The sequence below is a fragment of the Piliocolobus tephrosceles genome, chromosome 16 (assembly GCF_002776525.5).
Source record: "Piliocolobus tephrosceles isolate RC106 chromosome 16, ASM277652v3, whole genome shotgun sequence".
NCBI lineage: Eukaryota > Metazoa > Chordata > Mammalia > Primates > Cercopithecidae > Piliocolobus > Piliocolobus tephrosceles.
In genome coordinates, this window is record NC_045449.1 from 69,778,778 (window position 1) to 69,796,242 (window position 17,465).

A 17,465-nucleotide genomic window follows, 5' to 3' on the forward strand; every position below is an offset into this window, starting at 1 on the left:
TTGAGGAGGCTGAGATAAATGGATTGCTTGAGCTCAAGAGTTTGAATTAGCTGGGTGTGATGGTGCACACCTATGGTCTCAGATACTCCAGAGGCTCGGGTGGGAGGATCCCCTGAGCCTGGGCAGTTCAAGGCTGCAGTCAGCCATGATCATGATCGTGTCACTGCATTCCAGCCTGATACAGCCCTGACTCAAAATTCTCAAAAAAACAAAAACAAGAACACAACCAGTGTTTGAAGCTCCCTGCGGCCCTTTCCTCACTTCCTTCCACTCCTAGAGCTAACTGCTCTCCTTCCCAGTGCCAAACTCTGGAAGTTGGTCTCTGTGTTTTGAATGTGTTACAGTTGTCCATTTCACATTGAAGTTTAATTTCAACTTAAGTTTAACTCCATCCAGAGTTTATTTTTGTGTAAGGTCAGGATCTGCTTCACTTTCTTCCATAAAGACAATAGGTTGTTCTAGTATGATTCATTGACTACTCCATCGTCTCCCCACTGATCTGCAGCGCCAGCCCTGCCAGGCATGTGTCCCATTTTCTCCGTGTGTGTTCTTTCTCTGAACTCTTCTGCTCCGTTGATTTGTCTGTACTTGGACCAGCACGGTGCATTATAACTTTGTGCCAATCTCAACATCTGATAGAGCAAGTTCTCCTCGCCAGGTTTGTCCTCGGGGGTATCTTGACTATTCTTATTCCTTTCCTCTTTCATCATATATATTTTAAAGTCACATCGTCCCAGCAGTTTAGGCAGCCAAGGCAGGTGGACTACTTGAGTTCAGGCATTCAAGACCAGCCTGGGTGAAACCCCATCTCTGCAAAAAAAAAAAAAAAAATTTTTTTTTTTTGGACTGAGTCTCGCTCTATCGCCCAGGCTGGAGTGTGGTGGCATGATCTCGGCTCACTGCAACCTCTGCCTCCCAGGTTCAAGCAATTATTGTACCTCAGCCTCCCGAGTAGCTGGGATTACAGGCACCCACCACCACGCCCAGCTAATTTTTTTGTTATTTTTAGTAGAGATGGGGTTTCACCATGTTGGCCAGGCTGGTCTTGAACTCCTGACCTCAAGTGATCTGCCCGCCTCAGCCTCCCAAAGTGCTGGGATTATAGGCATGAGCCACCACGCCTGGCCAAAAAAAATTTTTTTATTAACCAGGCATGGTGGTATATGCCCATAAGTCCCAGCTACTTGGGAGGCTTTGGTGAGAGAATTGCCTGAGCCCACAAGATCTAGGCTGCAGTGAGCCATGACCCTGCTACTCCACTCCAGCCTGAACAACAGAGTGAGACTCTGTCTCAAATGAATAAAGTAAAATCACCTCGTCAAGTTTCTTTCTTTCTTTTTTTTTTGAGACAGTCTCTCTGTAGCCCAACCTGGAATGCAGTGACGTGATCTCAGCTCACTGCAACCTCAACCTTCCAAGTCGTGGTTCAAGCAATTCTCCTGCCTCAGCCTCCCCAGTAGCTGGGATTACAGGCACGCGCCACCATTCTCAGCTAATTTTTTGTATTTTTAGTAGAGACAGGGTTTCACCATGTTGGCCAGGCTGGTCTTGAACTCCGACCTCGTAATCCTCCTGCCTTGGCCTCCCAAAGTCCTGGGATTGCAGGCGTGAGCTACCGTGCCCGGCAAGTTTCATTTTTTAAAAAGATGATTCATTTTGTTTTACAGAAGAGAGGAAGAGTGACATATTTTTGCAATGGACAGGGAGAAGATTGTTAGTTGGGAAAACTCCACTTCCCATCAGATTCTCTTTTCCATCTGACCTTGAAATTGTGATTCTTAGTCACTGCTTGTAATTTATATGGTGAGCCTGACAATATCCTTAGCCATTCCCCTGCCCCCTCCATATTCCTATAAGAGCAAAACCACAAAAACTCCCTTCTTTACCCTTAAACTTCACCTTAGGAGTTTTATTTTAGGTGAATGTCAAATTCACACGAAATGTCCTGCCAGAGGACTCAGCAAGAATGGCCCTTAAATGTTGTCTGTTTCAACAGCCAATGAGAAAGGTGAGGTTCCAGGAGGTTAAGTGATGTGTTTGTAGTTAACAGCCACAAAGAATCAGGAGTTAGTCTACTTCCTAACCTTGAAAAGACCCTTTGAAACATTCAACAAGGCTTAGGAGACTTGAAATTTTGAAGCCCCCTTGCCCGTGGATTCATTTTCCCACCTGAAGGCATAGCTGGTGTCACACCATGAATTTCAGTTAGGTCAGAGGCCAGCTTTGGGGTAAACTGATGAATCAGGAATCAGGCTGCTTTTTTTATTCCCCCCCAAGACAGGATCTTTCTCTGTTGCCCAGGCTGGAGTGCAGTGGTACAGTCACAGCTTATCGCAGCCACAACCTTCTGGGCTCAAGCAGTCCTCCCACGTCAGCCTCCCAAGTAGCTGGGACTATGTGTGCTGCCATGCCCAACTAACTTTTTGTATTTTTTGTAGAGACAGGTTTTTGGCATGTTCAGGCTGGTCTTGAACTCCTGGACTCAAGCAGTCCGTCTGCCTTGGCCTCCCAAAGTTTTGGGAATACAGGCATGAGCCCCATGCCCGGCCCAGCTTTTGTATTTCAGTAAACCTTTGGAAAGCTGTATCTAAATTCCCATATCATTTTGTGTGTAATGTTTCTTTGTTTTGAGTCTGGTTTCTGCAAAGCTTTTTAGGAAAATCCATCTCATGACCTTCTCTCCTGTTTCTCAGAAGCATCCACTTTTAATTCGTTTAACACATTTCTGTGGGATTTACCTCAGTATCTCTAAATAACTTGCAGATTTGGGATTTCATCATTTTGTACCTTTCCACTGTTAACCCTGTCTCACTCTTCCACTCTGCTTCTCCCTGCCTTGACCCTTCCTGACTCCCACCTAACATTGCTGACACCATCTAAGAGCTCCTTTGTGTTCTCTGAATGTTTTGTTTTTGGTTTTTGAGACAGAGTTTCACTCTTGTGGCTCAGGCTGGAGTGCAAAGGTGTGATCTCAGCTCACCACAACCTCCGCCTCCTGGGTTCAAGCAGTTCTCCTATCTCAGCCTCCTGAGTAGCTGGTATAACAGGCGTACACCACCACGCCCAGCTAATTTTTAGCCACTGCGCCTGGCTTTTTTTTTTTGAGATGGAGTCTCACTATGTTGCCCAGGCTGGAGTGCAGTGGCGTGATCTCGGCTTACTGCGACCTCTGCCTCCCAGATTCAAGCCATTCTCCTGACTCAGCCTCCCTAATAGCTGGGATTACAGGCGCATGCTACCATGCCTGGCTAATTTTTGTATTTTTTTGTGGAGATGAGGTTTTGCCGTGTTGGCCAGGCTGGTCTTGAACTCCTGACCTCAAGTAATCCACCTGCCTCAGCCTCCCAAAGTGCTGGGATTATAGACATGAGCTACCGTGCCCAGATGAATGTTATTTTTAAAGATAGAGTGTCTCATTCTAATTTCACAACTACACAGCCTACCATTATCTTTCTGGGGTTATTAATAATCATTTTTTGAAGTTCTTCTCACTGCAAAGTGTGGTTTCTCCTGCTTGCTTATTTTTCCCTCTTGGTTCTGGCCTCTTCCTTCTTGATAGAGGCTTTCCTTAATTAAATGTCTAGTGATCTTTGGTCATCCACTCCTGTTGCAGGGTGTGGCTTGTCAGATGCAAGCTTTACATATACACATGAGGCTCATCTTGGTGTGTCTGGCTCTGCCCTTCCACCAAGGACTCCAACTCCAGAATCTTGTAGGGTTGCTGTTGCACTGTTCAGATCTCTGGGATATACCAGGCTGCTGTTGTTCTGGAAGCCGAGCAGAGAAGAGACCAATGGGTCAGTGCTCAGAACTTGATAGTCCCTGGATCTTATGCTCATTTTGGAGCCCTTGACCTCAGCTGTGCTGGTGTCCTCTGCCCACAGCATCTTTTGTATCCTCTCTAAGCTGTGGCCTCTGATCTGCTGGAGTGGGATGGGGCTCTAGAGACAGAAATGCTGCTTAAACAGAGTTTAAACAGTTAACATGTTTTTAGCCCCAAATATTAAAAGGACTTGCCAGGTGGTACAGTTAAAATAGTCTCTGCAGTTTATACACATGGTTAGTATGCATAACCACCCCAGGCGATTATACCTTGGTATTTTCTGAGCAGAGAAGGCCCCCAGATGAGTAGGAACAGCTGCAGTGGGAGGACACTGGCCTTGTAGTGTGAGCTAGTCAGGGAAGTAGGCCTTGCTCCAGAAACTGGCTCGCTATCCATGGCCCATCTCTTTTTTTTTTTTTTTTTTTCATTTGAGACAGTCTCACTCTGGCTGGAGTGCAGTGGTGCAATCTTGGCTCACTACCACCTTTGCCTCCCGGGCTCAGGTGATCCTCCCACCTCAGCCTCCTGAGTAGCTGGGACCAGAGGCATGAGCCACCCACCATACCTGGCCAATTTTTCTTTTTCTTTTTTCTTTTTTTTGAGATGGAATCTCGCTTTGTCGCCCAGGCTGGAGTGCAGTGGCGTGATCTTGGCTCACTGAAAGTTCCACCTCCTGGGTTCACACCGTTCTCCTGCGTCAGCCTCCCAAGTAGCTGGGACTACAGGTGCCTGCCACCACGCCTGGCTAATTTTTTGTACTTTTAGTATAGACAGGGTTTCACTGTGTTAGCCAGGATGGTCTCGATCTCCTGATCTCGTGATCTGCCTGCTGCAGCCTCCCAAAGTGCTGGGATCACAGGCATGAGCCACCGTGCCCAGCCCCCTCCCCCCCCCTTTTTTTTTGAGACGGAGTCTCGCTCTGTCGCCCAGGCTGGAGTGCAGTGGCGTGATCTCGGCTCACTGCAAGCTCCGCCTCCCGGGTTCACGCCATTCTCCTGCCTCAGCCTCCCGAGTAGCTGGGACTACAGGCGCCCGCCACCTCGCCCGGCTAGTTTTTTGTATTTTTTTTAGTAGAGACGGGGTTTCACTGTGTTAGCCAGGACGGTCTCAATCTCCTGACCTCGTTATCCGCCCGTCTCGGCCTCCCAAAGTGCTGGGATTACAGGCTTGAGCCACCACACTCGGCCCCCCCCTTTTTTTTTTAATTTTAGAGTCAAGGTTTTGCTGTCTTGCTCAGGCTGGAGTGCAGTGGTGTGATCATAGCTCACTGCTGCCTTGCATACCCAGGCTCAAGCAATCTCCTGCCTCATGAGTTTCTGGGATCCCACTCTGTGTGTTTGTGTGTTTGTTTGTTTGTTTCCTCCACTGTGTGGTTCTTGAAAAAGGATGCAGAAGGTATAAATCAAGCTAAAATTCAAATTTTGTAATAAGGTCCCATACGGGTCCCCTGCAAACTTGCCACTGGATAGTAGCCAAATGGAGGGTCCATTGAAGCCCAGGCCAAATGGCCCTGCTGTGGCCACGCCCCCACCCGCCCCCCACTTCTTCTGGGTCAGCCCCAACTCATAGTGCAGTCCTCCTCCCAGTTCCTCTGCTTCTCTGAGTATAACTTGAGTTGACTTATGGCGCATTCCAGCTACCTGACTTATATCAAGCTGTCAACGGCAATCAAGCGTAATGAGAACATGGCCAAAGGTCTGCAGAGGGCTCTGCTGCAGCAGCAGCCAGAGGATGACAGCAAGCGCTCCCCCCGGCCCCAGGACCTGATCCGGCTCTATGACATCATCTTACAGGTGACCGTTGAGGACCGGGAAGGCAAGGGCCTGTCATTTTCCTCTGCCTGTGTCGGGCACAATATGACTTAACTTTGCATCATGAAAGGACTGTGACAAGCAGGACCTGTTAGTAGCTGGGAAAAGACAAAGGTCTTACACCAGTTCTGCAGTCTGTGAGCCACTACCTCTCAGACATGCTGATCTGTAGAGAATAGTGACCCCAGGTCATCACTGAGCACTTCACCTGTGTAAGATGCTCCCAGGTGCCACAGAGCATCTGAGACCTGAGTCCATGCCATCTTGGCCCCCAGGGAGTTGGTCAGTCAGTAGGACTGTGAGACCCACACAGTCAAGGCATCTGAGTAGATGCTAAGCAAAATAAAAGCTCAGAGCTGGAACAGATGCCTTCCAGCTGAGATGGGCCAAGAAGTCTCTGAAGGCAGGTGAGCTAAGAGTTGAGTTGTAAAGGACAAATATGTTTCCAAGATCAGAGAGGGGAATGGAGGTCGCACCAGGTGTGGCTGCTGCCAGGTCACTTCACAGGCTTTTCCCCATTGTATTGACCTCGGGCTTTTTTTTTCTCACCCTTCTCTGTTCTTACAAGGTCTTCTGTCAAAAATTCAATCTAAGATCTTCTCTTCATGAATTTTCTTGTTGCATCTGTTGTACAGAATCTGGTGGAATTGCTCCAGCTTCCTGGTTTAGAGGAAGACAAAGCCTTCCAGAAAGAGATAGGCCTCAAGACTCTGGTGTTCAAAGCTTACAGGTAACGTCCCATGGGGTAGGCAGAGTTTTCCTCTGCCTCCCAGGTTCTGTAAGCACTGGGAGCATGACCCAGCCCATAGCAGTTGGAATCGTTGGCCTTGAGTGTATGTGTTACCTTGCCTGTGATCACAGGAAGGTCAGCCCAGCATATTCAAGGAGAGTTTCTAAAGGCTGTGGCCAGTAGTGGCCAGTGATGATGTCTGCCGTTTGGCCAGGTCAGGGAGAGTAGAGCACACGTGTTAAACTTGGCTTCCTCGCTGGGCGCGTTGGCTCACACTTGTAATCCCAGAACTTTGGGAGACCGAAGCGGGTGGGTCACCTGTGGTCGGGAGTTTGAGACCAGCCTGACCAACATGGAGAATCTCCATCTCCATTAAAAATACAAAATTAGCCGGGCGCGGTGGCTCACGCCTGTATACCCAGCACTTTGGGAGGCCGAGGTGGGTGGATCACAAGGTCAGGAGATCGAGACCATCCTGGCTAATACGGCGAAACGCCGTCTCTACTAAAAATACAAAAAATAGCTGGGCATGCTGATGGGTGCCTGTAGTCCCAGCTACTCGGGAGGCTGAGGCAGGAGAATGACATGAACCCGGGAGATGGAGCTTGCAGTGAGCCGAGATTGCGCCACTGCACTCCAGCCTGGGAGACAGCGAGACTCCGTCTCGGGAAAAAAAAAAATACAAAATTAGCCGGGCATGGTGATGCATGCCTGTAATCCCAGCTACTCGGGAGGCAGAGGAAGGAGAATAGCTTGAACCCGGGAGGCAGAGGTTGCTGTGAGCCAAGATCGCACCATTGCACTCCAGCCTGGGCGACAAGATTGAAACTCCATCTCAAAAAAAAAAACTTGGGGCCGGGCGCGGTGGCTCAAGCCTGTAATCCCAGCACTTTGGGAGGCCGAGACGGGTGGATCACGAGGTCAGGAGATCGAGACCATCCTGGCTAACACGGTGAAACCCCGTCTCTACTAAAAAATACAAAAAACTAGCCGGGCGAGGTGGCGGGCGCCTGTAGTCCCAGCTACTCGGGAGGCTGAGGCAGGAGAATGGCGTAAACCCGGGAGGCGGAGCTTGCAGTGAGCTGAGATCCGGCCACTGCATGCCAGCCTGGGCGACAGCGAAACTCCATCTCAAAAAAAAAAAAAAGAAAAAAAGAGGAAAAATAATATTCTTGACACTGGGCCCCAGGGACCAGGACAGGGGAAGGTGAGGCAGATATGAAGTTGCAGAGACAGAAGGTGGTGATTTTCAGACCCAGTGAACTGGGAGGCTTAAGTTCTACTTAAATAGTAATGATTCATTGTCCCAAATGCTTGTTGCAGAAACAAATGTTTACATTTTATTGCAACCTAAACACCATCCAGGGAAATGCTGCTTGTGTGTGGAACTCTACTGTTTTGAATTTCCTCAAGGTATATGGAATAAGGTCAGGAGAAAAAGAAGAAGGATCTGAGATCTGATGTATTCGGATTTAACTAACTGGGTTCAGGCCTCTCCCATACATCTCATTCCTTTCTCAGCAGATCCCTCTGAGAAGGAAGTGTTACCATTTCCTTGTTACAGCTGAGGAAACTGAGAGAGGGCGCCAAAGACAGAGCCTGACACAATACATGCTCAATATATTGGATTGAATTGGAGGCAAAACGTTCAATGGGTAAGAGAAGGGAAAAAGGTGGCCCGGCCCGGTGGCTCACGCCTGTAATCCCAGCACTTTGGGAGGCCAAAGCGGGCGGATCACTTGAGGTCAGGAGTTTGAGACCAGCCTGGACAACATGGTGAAACCCCGTCTCTACTAAAAATACAAAAATGGCCGGGCGCGGTGGCTCAAGCCTGTAATCCCAGCACTTTGGGAGGCCGAGACGGGCGGATCACGAGGTCAGGAGATCGAGACCATCCTGGCTAACACGGTGAAACCCCGTCTCTACTAAAAATACAAAAAACTAGCCGGGCGAAGTGGCGGGCGCCTGTAGTCCCAGCTACTCGGGAGGCTGAGGCAGGAGAATGGCGTAAACCCGGGAGGCGGAGCTTGCAGTGAGCTGAGATCCGGCCACTGCGCTCCAGCCTGGGCGACAGAGCAAGACTCCGTCTCAAAAAAAATAAAAAATAAAAAAAATAAAAATACAAAAATTAGCCAGGCGTGGTGGCGGGCACCTGTAATCCCAGCTACTCGGGAGGCTGAGGCAGGAGGATCCGCTTGAACCCGGGGTGGGGGAAGGGGGGACAGGCGGAGGTTGCGGTGAGCCGATATTGTGCCACTGCATTCCAGCCTGGGCGACAGAGTGAGACTCTGTCTAAAAAAATACAAATACAAATACGAAAAAACTAGCCAGGCTTGGTGGCGGACGCTGGTAGTCCCATCTACTCCGGAGGCCGAGGCAGGAGAACAGTTTGAACCCGGGAGAGGGAAGTTGCAGTGAGCCAAGATCGCGCAGCTGCACTGTAGCCTGGGCGAAAGCGCCACACTCCAGGACCCCTCATCCTCCTCCGCCCCGTGTCTCCTCTCCCCATCTCCCAGGGGTTCTCTTTTGAGGGCACCCCCGTCCCTCGACGGTCCCGGGAAGTCCCGCACGCCTGCCAGGCTGCAGCGAAGCGCCGAGGCGCGCGGGGTCCAAGGCTGGTGGTCCCTGCGGCGCGGCGCACACGCAGGGTCCGGGGTCGACCCCCCACCGCTCCGGCGTCTGCCGGGGAAGTCAGCCCGCCTGGTCAGCCCAGAACCCCCGAATCCGGGGGCTGGAGCTCGGGAGCAGGCACAAGCGCCACTCTCCGCCTGCGCCGTGGAATGCGCGCCAGGACCACTCGGCAGCCCTTCCCCCAGCGCCGCCGGCCGCTGCTGGGGACAACCTCACGCTCCAGTCTCTTGCTCCTCCTCCTGACCCCAGCGCACCCCCATCCCCGCCCCAGATGCAGCGAGGCTCCCTCCGCCTTCAGCCCGGCAGAGTCGCACTAGGAGTTGCAGCGGCCGCAGCCCCGGGACCTTCCCGCTGGCGGAGACCCAGACGGCTGCAAGAGCCCCGGCAGCCTCGGGGTCGACGGCACCATGAACGTCTCGGGCTGCCCAGGAGCCGGGAACGCGAGCCAGGTGGGCGGCGGGGGCGGCTGGCACCCCGAGGCGGTCATCGTGCCCCTGCTCTTCGCGCTCATCTTCCTCGTGGGCACCGTGGGCAACACGCTGGTGCTGGCGGTGCTGCTGCGCGGCGGCCAGGCGGTCAGCACCACCAACCTCTTCATTCTCAACCTGGGCGTGGCGGACCTGTGTTTCATCCTGTGCTGCGTGCCCTTCCAGGCCACCATCTACACGTTGGACGGCTGGGTGTTCGGCTCGCTGCTGTGCAAGGCTGTGCACTTCCTCATCTTCCTCACCATGCACGCCAGCAGCTTCACGCTGGCCGCCGTCTCGCTGGACAGGTGAGCCAGCGCCCTGGCCTCCCTGGGAGATGGATGTCCACTCGGGGGATGGGGCGGGAGGCGGGACAGGGGGATCAAGAAGGGACGCGCAGAGTGGGAGAGGACTTTAAGAAGGCAGTGGAAGACAAGCGGGCGCGGAGGAGGAGAAAGAGGAAATAGAATGGGGGACCATGGTGTCCCCTCGGTTAGGTTCGTCCTGGGGCCTCGAAGCCTGGAGAATGTGGCTCTCCAGCGCCACCCTCGCCTGACAACGCGCAGCATTTCCCGGTAGGACGCGTTTGTGCGCGTCGTCTCGCTTGAGCTTAATGCCCCCCGTGAGGGAGGGATAGGACAAAGTGCCCAATGTACAGAAGAGTTGAGTTCCTAAGTAACTCGCTCAGAGTCGCCAGCCAGGGATCCGGTGCATAAAGTGACTGTCTCCTGCAGCCAACTTCAGTCACCTCCACTGCACTCGCCTCCAAGCCACAGTTTGGTTGGTTGGTGCGGTCGGCTCAGGTCCAGGCTGTGGATCTTGGGTCCTTTGCGAGGACCCCCGCCGAAGTCCGAGCAAGTGTGCCTAAAGGTCCCTAGCTCAGTCCCAGCCACTCTGCCCCTCGCCTCCAAACAAAACAAAACAAAACCAAAAACAAGTCAGGGGCGGGGAGAGGAGCGTGCCCCGGGGTTCTCCCTCCCCAGCCAGAGAAGAGCGAGAGAGGCACAGTCGGGAGAGCGCGGGACTCAGGTGAAGCTTGAAATGACACTAGGATGGTTCCTGTGGAGGAAATCTGCCTATCTCCCCCTCTCCATTCTCCAGGAAAACCGAGGCGAGGCCAGACTCCCCCCACACCTCCTGTAGCCACTGAGCGGGAAGTGTGTTGGTTCCCAGCGCGCTGGTGGGATCCACAAAGCTCGGATTCTCTCAGGAATCCCCTGAGAAACTAACTGTCCCTTGCCCAACATGTTTTCTCCGGGCTGTCTGCTATAGCCTCAGGCGCCTCCCCACTCCCTCCCGCGGCACCGTCACTAGTGGGTAGTCACAGCCTCCCGGAGCCCATAGCCGGTTCTCCAACCTTTAGTCTTCGGTGACTTTGGGATGCCCTCTCAGTGGAGTCTGTCCGTGGTTGCAGTCCCCGGGGGCAACGGGAGAATGGCTTGGAGGCGCACCTTTCCCGCTGCCGGGCCCGCCGCATTTCCAGGCTCCGCTCAGTGTCTGGGACGCGCTGGGACGCCCCCACCTACACCCTCGTCCCCACCTCCGGTGTGTGCGGTGTGACCATGCGCTAAGGACCTTTCTCGAGAGTGACCGTGGGGCCCGAGGTGCAGGGGTCGCGGCCCGCCAGTGCTCAGCCGACGTCTCCCTTCCCGGCTTGACCGCAGGTATCTGGCCATCCGCTACCCGCTGCACTCCCGCGAGCTGCGCACGCCTCGAAACGCGCTGGCAGCGATCGCGCTCATCTGGGGCCTGTCGCTGCTCTTCTCCGGGCCCTACCTGAGTTACTACAGCCAGTCGCAGCTGGCCAACCTGACCGTGTGCCATCCCGCGTGGAGCGCCCCTCGCCGCCGCGCCATGGACCTCTGCACCTTCGTCTTCAGCTACCTGCTTCCGGTGCTGGTTCTCGGCCTGACCTACGCGCGCACCCTGCGCTACCTCTGGCGCGCCGTCGACCCTGTGGCCGCGGGCTCGGGTGCCCGGCGCGCCAAGCGCAAGGTGACACGCATGATCCTTATCGTGGCCGCGCTCTTCTGCCTCTGCTGGATGCCCCACCACGCGCTCATCCTCTGCGTGTGGTTCGGCTATTTCCCGCTCACGCGCGCCACTTATGCGCTTCGCATCCTCTCGCACCTGGTCTCCTACGCCAACTCCTGCGTGAACCCCATCGTTTACGCGCTGGTCTCCAAACACTTCCGCAAAGGCTTCCGCAAGATCTGCGCGGGCCTGCTGGGCCGTGCCCCACGCCGAGCCTCGGGCCGCGTGTGCGCTGCCGCGCCGGGCACCCACAGTGGCAGCGTGCTGGAGCGCGAGTCCACCGACCTGTCGCACGTGAGCGACGCGGCAGAGGCCCTTCGTCCCCGCCCCGGCGCTTCCCAGCCATGCACCCTCGAGCCTGATCCCGGCCCGTCTTGGCGGGGCCCAAAGGCAGGCAACAGCATCCTGACAGTTGATGTGACCTGAAAGCACTTAGCGGGCATGCTTGGATGTTACAGAGTTGGAGTCATTGTTGGAGGACTGTGGGGAGAGCTTTGCCTGTTAATAAAACGCACAAACCATTTCACATGCAGTGACAGCGCTGTTTCGCGTTTCTCATTGTCTTGAGACTCCGTGGGAAGCCTCTGGGGCTTCACAGAGGGGCTCCCTAGGGGTGAGTGCAGGACCCTTTGCAGAGCTACCAGGAAAGCGGGCTGACCACAGCTAAGGCAGCCGGGTTACAATCAGCATAAAAATCTGAGTCTGGGGAGCGTGCGACAGAGGCAGGCAGACTGTTTTAGGCATTCAATAAAGTCGGTCGATGACAGACACAGATGTGTGTTCCCAGTCGCATTTGTGCTCTGGTGTGTGACAGATCTGTCCTCACCTGCTTCCAGCTCCCAGGGCCCCTTTGAGTCTGGGCAGCTCATTCAGTCCGGGTCCATTTTTGGCCTTAGCTTTTCCTTCCCTGGCTGCAGCTGGGCCAGGATCAAGTCTCCAGGGGCTGTTTCACTCCAGATAGAACTCCCTTCCCAGAGGCTTTTTTTTTTTTTTGGTTTCTGTGTTGTTGTTGTTGTTTGTTTGTTTGTTTTCTGAGATGGAGTTTTGCTCTTGTTGCCCAGGCTGGAGTGCAATGGTGCAATCTTGGCTCACCACAACCTCTGCCTCCCAGATTCAAGTGATTCTCCTGCCTCAGTCTCCCAAGTAGCTGGGCTTACCACCATGGATACTAATACAGCTAATTTCTGTATTTTTAGTAGAGACAGGGTTTCACCATATTGGCCAGGCTGGTCTCAAACTCCTGACCTCAGCCTCCTTCAAAGTGCTGGGATTACCGGGATTACCAGAATTCTTTTGTTCTTTTTTTTTTTTTTTTTTTTTTGGTGTGTGTGTGGTGGGGGGAGGGAAGGCAGAGTCTGGCTCCCTAGCTCAGACTGAAGTGCAGTGTTGTGATCTTGGCTCACTGCAACCTCCACTTCCTGGGCTCAAGTGATCCAGCTTCAGCCTCCTGAGTAGCTGGGACTACAGGTGCAGGCTACCATGTCCAGCTAATTTTTGTGTTTTTGATAGAGACAGAGTCTCCCTATGTTACTCTGGTCTCAAACCCCTGGGCTCAAGCAATCTGCCCTCCTTGGTCTCCCAAAGTGCTGAGATTACAGGCATGAGCCACCATGTCCAGGGTTCTTAAGCCAAGGCTCTTTACACAAAATCACTTCAGTGTTTAAGGAGAGCAGGGAGACTCTCAAGGCTGTCCCCATCTCACATCGTTGAGCACAGAACACTCTGACCAAGGGTTTGGGTCTTAGGTAGGTTGGTGTCAGCCACTGAAATGCAGGGGACACCCGTGGGCCCTGATTGGAAGGACAAAATCGGGGAGAGGTAGAGGTCTTACATCTGCCAGGTCCCCCTGGGCAGGCATTGAGCGTCGCAACGGGTTCCAGGTGGTGGAAATGGAGCGGGACAGGGACACCAAGGCAGCTGCAGTGTGGGCGGGGCTGAGTCCTGGGCTTTATCTTTGGGTGTTTGCGGAACTGGGGCAGGGGCTGCCAAGTCCACGGTCCTAGGGTCCTTGCCCAGAGCAGCTGCCTCTGACCAATTGCTCAGCTGCCGGAGAAGTGACTAGAATAGAGGTTGTAGCTTAGGCACCACTGCTTCCTCCATTCCCTCCGTGCAGTCGATGATGGCCCTGTGGCCCCTGCTCCATCTCACCTTCCTGGGGTTCAGCATCACCTGGCCCTTGGTCCATGGGCAGGGCTTCCGAGGGACAGCAGCCGGTAGGTGGAGGGCAAGGTCATAAGCTTTGCGATGGGCCCTAGGGCACCTGAGTGACCTTAACCTTTATTGCTCAGTCTGGCCATTCCTCTTCAACGTCACCTTGCCCCAGAAGGCTCATGAAGGCATCCAGATTCCGAACAATGGGAGTGCACCCCTGCTCGTAGATGTGCAGGTGTTTGTCTCCAATGTGTTTAATGTGGTAAGTGCTGCTAGGCCAAGGGCCCTAAGTGCTGGGCTGGGCAGGAGACAGGACTCAGCCCTGGATAGTGCTGGGGTCTCCTGCCGTGTTCTGCCAACACAGCGCTCACCCTGAGGTGACATATTGCCCTTCCCTCAGGACATCCTGCGATACACGATGTCCTCCATGCTGCTGCTTAAGCTGGTGAGCTCCTATCCCCGGGGAGGGGGGACGGGAAAGCCCAGCTGAGTCCAGCTCAGAAGTACCAGCCTTCATCAACATGCTGAGCTTAGGGGCATGGATACGTGGAGATCAGGAGCCTCAGTGGTGCCCTTGTGTCCCCAGTCCTGGCTGGACACGCGCCTGGCCTGGAACACTAGCGCACACCCGCGGCATGCCGTCACGCTACCCTGGGAGTCTCTCTGGACACCAAGACTCACCATCCTGGAGGCGTAAGTGAAACAGCTCCTGCCCCAGGAATCTGCGATGCATAGCCCTCCTTTTCCCCATCTACAACCTAGAGGCTGGGTGAATATGCCCCTCCTGGCAGTCCCTGCCAGACTAGCAGTGCATCGCCACTGCCTCTGCAGTTGGGGGTGGGATGCCAGGGTCTCTCCTGGCCCTGTCCAAGGGGCTGGGGCTCTGGCTGTGGTGCCTTTCCCCACAGGCTCTGGGTGGACTGGAGGGACCAGAGCCCACAGGTCCGAGTAGACTGGGATGGCCACGTGAAGCTCAGTCTGGCCCTCACCACGGAGACCAACTGCAACTTTGAGCTCCTCCACTTCCCCCGGGACCATAGCAACTGCAGCCTCAGTTTCTATGCTCTCAGTAACACAGGTGCTGACAGGGCAGGGGCTGCAGGGTTGGGGAGGGGAGGAGGAAGGTGAAGAAAGGGAACTCCCAGGTCTGTGGTACAGGGCAGAGGGAAGGGGAGAAGGCAGACGGAAGGGGAACGCCCAGCTCTGTGTTCAGAGCAGTCTACCCCAGGTTTAGGTGGGCAGCACCTGCTCTCCCACTGCGCCCCCCACTTGAGGGGCAGCCCATCTCTGTGCTCAGCGGTAGCCTCAGGGCTCCTCTCTAGGGTCAGACTCAAAGATTCGCAGCAGTTCTGCAATCCTAGGGGTCCAAGCACATCAGTCTTCTGTCCTCCCCGGAGCAACTGCCCTCCCCAGCCATGGCCTGACCGCGGTGGCTCGGCCCCTTGCAGCAAGGCCAGAGGCTCAGGTTGCTGTGGCCTCACTCCTGGAAACCACCTGAAGGTGCAGCCACCCTGTATAAACCCATTGGGTGACATCTAACTTGGTAAAGAAGTCCTACCCTTCCCTCCATGAGAGACCACAGCCGTAGCCCTGGGGATCCCGCTTCAGGTGTGAGATGATAGACTGACGAAGCTGTGACCAATTCTCCCTCCACCATGAAGTGGTGCAAAGTACATTTATTTTTACAATGAAAGCTCATCTATGAATCTGATAAAGGCCTTCCTTTAACTGGAGACGATTTGGGATGTTGCAAAACAAGGTTTGGGAAGCCCACCTATGGACTGGTTTTGTCTCCAAGTCTGTCCCTGCCAAAAGCCATCAAAAGTCTCCATCACCCCTGGGCTCCAGTCTGCTACCCCCAGACTTGGCAGCTGGGATCTCTCCTTCCTAGTTCATAGTTCTCATTCCCACCCCTCAGCAATGGAGTTAGAGTTTCAGACCCATGCAATGAACGAGATTGTGAGTGTCAAGAGGGAATACGTAGCTTATGATGTGAAGACCCAAGTCCCACCCCAGCAGCTGGTGCCCTGCTTCCAGGTGACGGTGAGTCAAGTCGGGAGGAGGCCAACAGAGGCCTGCTGGAGGTGGGTGGGGGTGAGGATGCAGGGCCACAGGCCGAGCCCCATGCCCCTGCTGCCCACCTCCTTCCTCCCACTGGAAGGCCCTGGCTTTTCCCCTTCCAGATGAGCCTGAAGAACACGGCACTCAAGTCCTTCATCGCTCTCTTGGTGCCTGCAGAGGCGCTGCTGCTGGCTGACGTGTGCGGGGGGCTGCTGCCCCTCCAGGCCATTGAGCGCATAGGCTACAAGGTGACATTGCTGCTGAGCTACCTCGTCTTCCACTCCTCCCTGGTGCAGGCCCTGCCCAGCTCCTCCTCCTGCAACCCACTGCTCAGTAAGCCCTGCTACCTCACCCAGTCTGCCGTTTCTCCCCGGTCGCCCACTGGTGCTCAGCTTGCTGAGGGACTGGCCCCTGAGCATCTCCCCGTGCCCTGCCTCCCCCAGTTTACTACTTCACCATCCTGCTGCTGCTGCTCTTCCTCAGCACCATGGAGACTGTGCTGCTGGCTGGGCTGCTGGCCTGGGGCAGCCTTGGGGCCAAAAGCGGCCCCAGCCCAGCCCCAAGAGGGGAACATCAAGAGCATGGCAACCCAGGGCCTCATCCTGAAGGTGGGCAGGGGCTGGGGGGTAAGGAATGAGGCCTAGGTGCATATCTAGGGCTGGGGTGAGGGCGCGGGGGGTTCAGGCGTGCATAGAAGCTCCTTGCATCTACCCTGCTGGCTCTCCTATCCCTGGTCTCCACCATGTCCACCTCCCTTAGAAGAAACAGGTCTGGGGCAGGGAGCAAGCTTAGCCTTCCTGACGTCGCAGGTGACCTCAATCCCCTGATAACCCACACCTTGCACAGCCTAAGAGGGTGTTTCTTTAACTGAAGATGGCCTGAAATGGGCCAGACCCAAATTTTCATCAGCTGAGAATCTAAGAAAGGGAGAGATACAGGCTGATGACCCCTGTGGTTCACTCTTCTGCTCATGTTGGGGGGACCCTGAAGAACAGCTCCTTTCCCTGTATCTCTCCCCACAGAGTCCCCCAGAGGAGTAAAGGGGTCACAGAGAAGCTGGCCTGAGACTGCTGACCGCATCTTCTTCCTCGTGTATGTAGTTGGGGTGCTATGCAGCCAATTCATCTTCGTTGGAATCTGGATGTGGGCAGAGTGCAAGTCTGACCCAGCCCCTGGAGAGGCTGCACCCCATGGCAGGCAGCCTAGGCCGTAACGGGGCAGGGCCTGCGCTGCACACCTTAGGATGAAGTTTGCTTTCCCATGGCTGGGGGAGGGCCATGGCAGGGTCTCTGGACGAAGCCAGGCTGAGCTCCCCCTCTGTAAGCACACAAGCAGAGTGTGAAATAAACCCATCTCCAGTGCAGGTGTGCCTCAAGGGTCAGTCTTCATTCTCTTCCGAAATAGGTGGGGCCCTATTTTTTGCTTCCGACCCTCACTTTGCTCCTGAACTTTTCCCCATTGTCCCTGTCTCCCAGCCCACAGGCAGGCAGCCTAACTGCTCCTTTGGCAACGACGACTGCTTGGCTCTGGGCCAGGAGGCACTGAGGCTGGGGACCAGAGACAGGCGCCTGAGGAAGGCTGCAGAGGGTGGGACGGAACTCCTCCTCCGAACGCCTCCTGCAGTGTGCTGGACTCTAGGGAAAATGGCCAGAGAGTCTGCCTCCCCCAGCCACCTAGGGAACTCCTAGGAGGGAAAGGTCCCAGACCTCAGGCCTGTGCGTGAGCGGGAATGTGTTTTAAGAGAGGGGGTCAGGCCA

General features: G+C 54.6%; 3 protein-coding genes across 3 annotated transcripts in view; all 3 read left to right on the forward strand.

Moving 5' to 3' along the window:
- The window catches only part of LOC111542397 (signal recognition particle subunit SRP68), a 36,935-nt gene extending 30,540 nt beyond the window's left edge, over positions 1–6,395 (forward strand). The window contains exons 11-12 of the mRNA XM_026456787.2: positions 5,460–5,616; positions 6,270–6,395. Coding sequence (XP_026312572.1) covers positions 5,460–5,616; positions 6,270–6,368 — 256 coding nt within the window. The 3' untranslated portion in view covers positions 6,369–6,395. The remainder of the gene's footprint in view (positions 1–5,459; positions 5,617–6,269) is intronic.
- Positions 6,396–9,299: 2,904 nt separating this feature from the next.
- GALR2 (galanin receptor 2) lies at positions 9,300–12,024 on the forward strand. The gene is made up of 2 exons (XM_023211763.2): positions 9,300–9,770; positions 11,127–12,024. The coding sequence occupies exons 1-2, from the start codon at positions 9,403–9,405 to the stop codon at positions 11,920–11,922; spliced, it is 1,164 nt and encodes a 387-aa protein (XP_023067531.1). The 5' UTR covers positions 9,300–9,402; the 3' UTR covers positions 11,923–12,024.
- A 1,505-nt stretch (positions 12,025–13,529) lies between these two features.
- On the forward strand, positions 13,530–17,440 carry ZACN (zinc activated ion channel). Its single transcript, XM_023211762.3, has 9 exons — positions 13,530–13,709; positions 13,785–13,909; positions 14,048–14,092; positions 14,234–14,340; positions 14,556–14,725; positions 15,566–15,690; positions 15,831–16,041; positions 16,152–16,316; positions 16,731–17,440. Exons 1-9 carry the CDS (start codon positions 13,613–13,615, stop codon positions 16,919–16,921), a joined length of 1,236 nt encoding a protein of 411 aa, XP_023067530.1. The 5' UTR covers positions 13,530–13,612; the 3' UTR covers positions 16,922–17,440.
- The last annotated feature ends 25 nt before the right edge of the window (positions 17,441–17,465 follow it).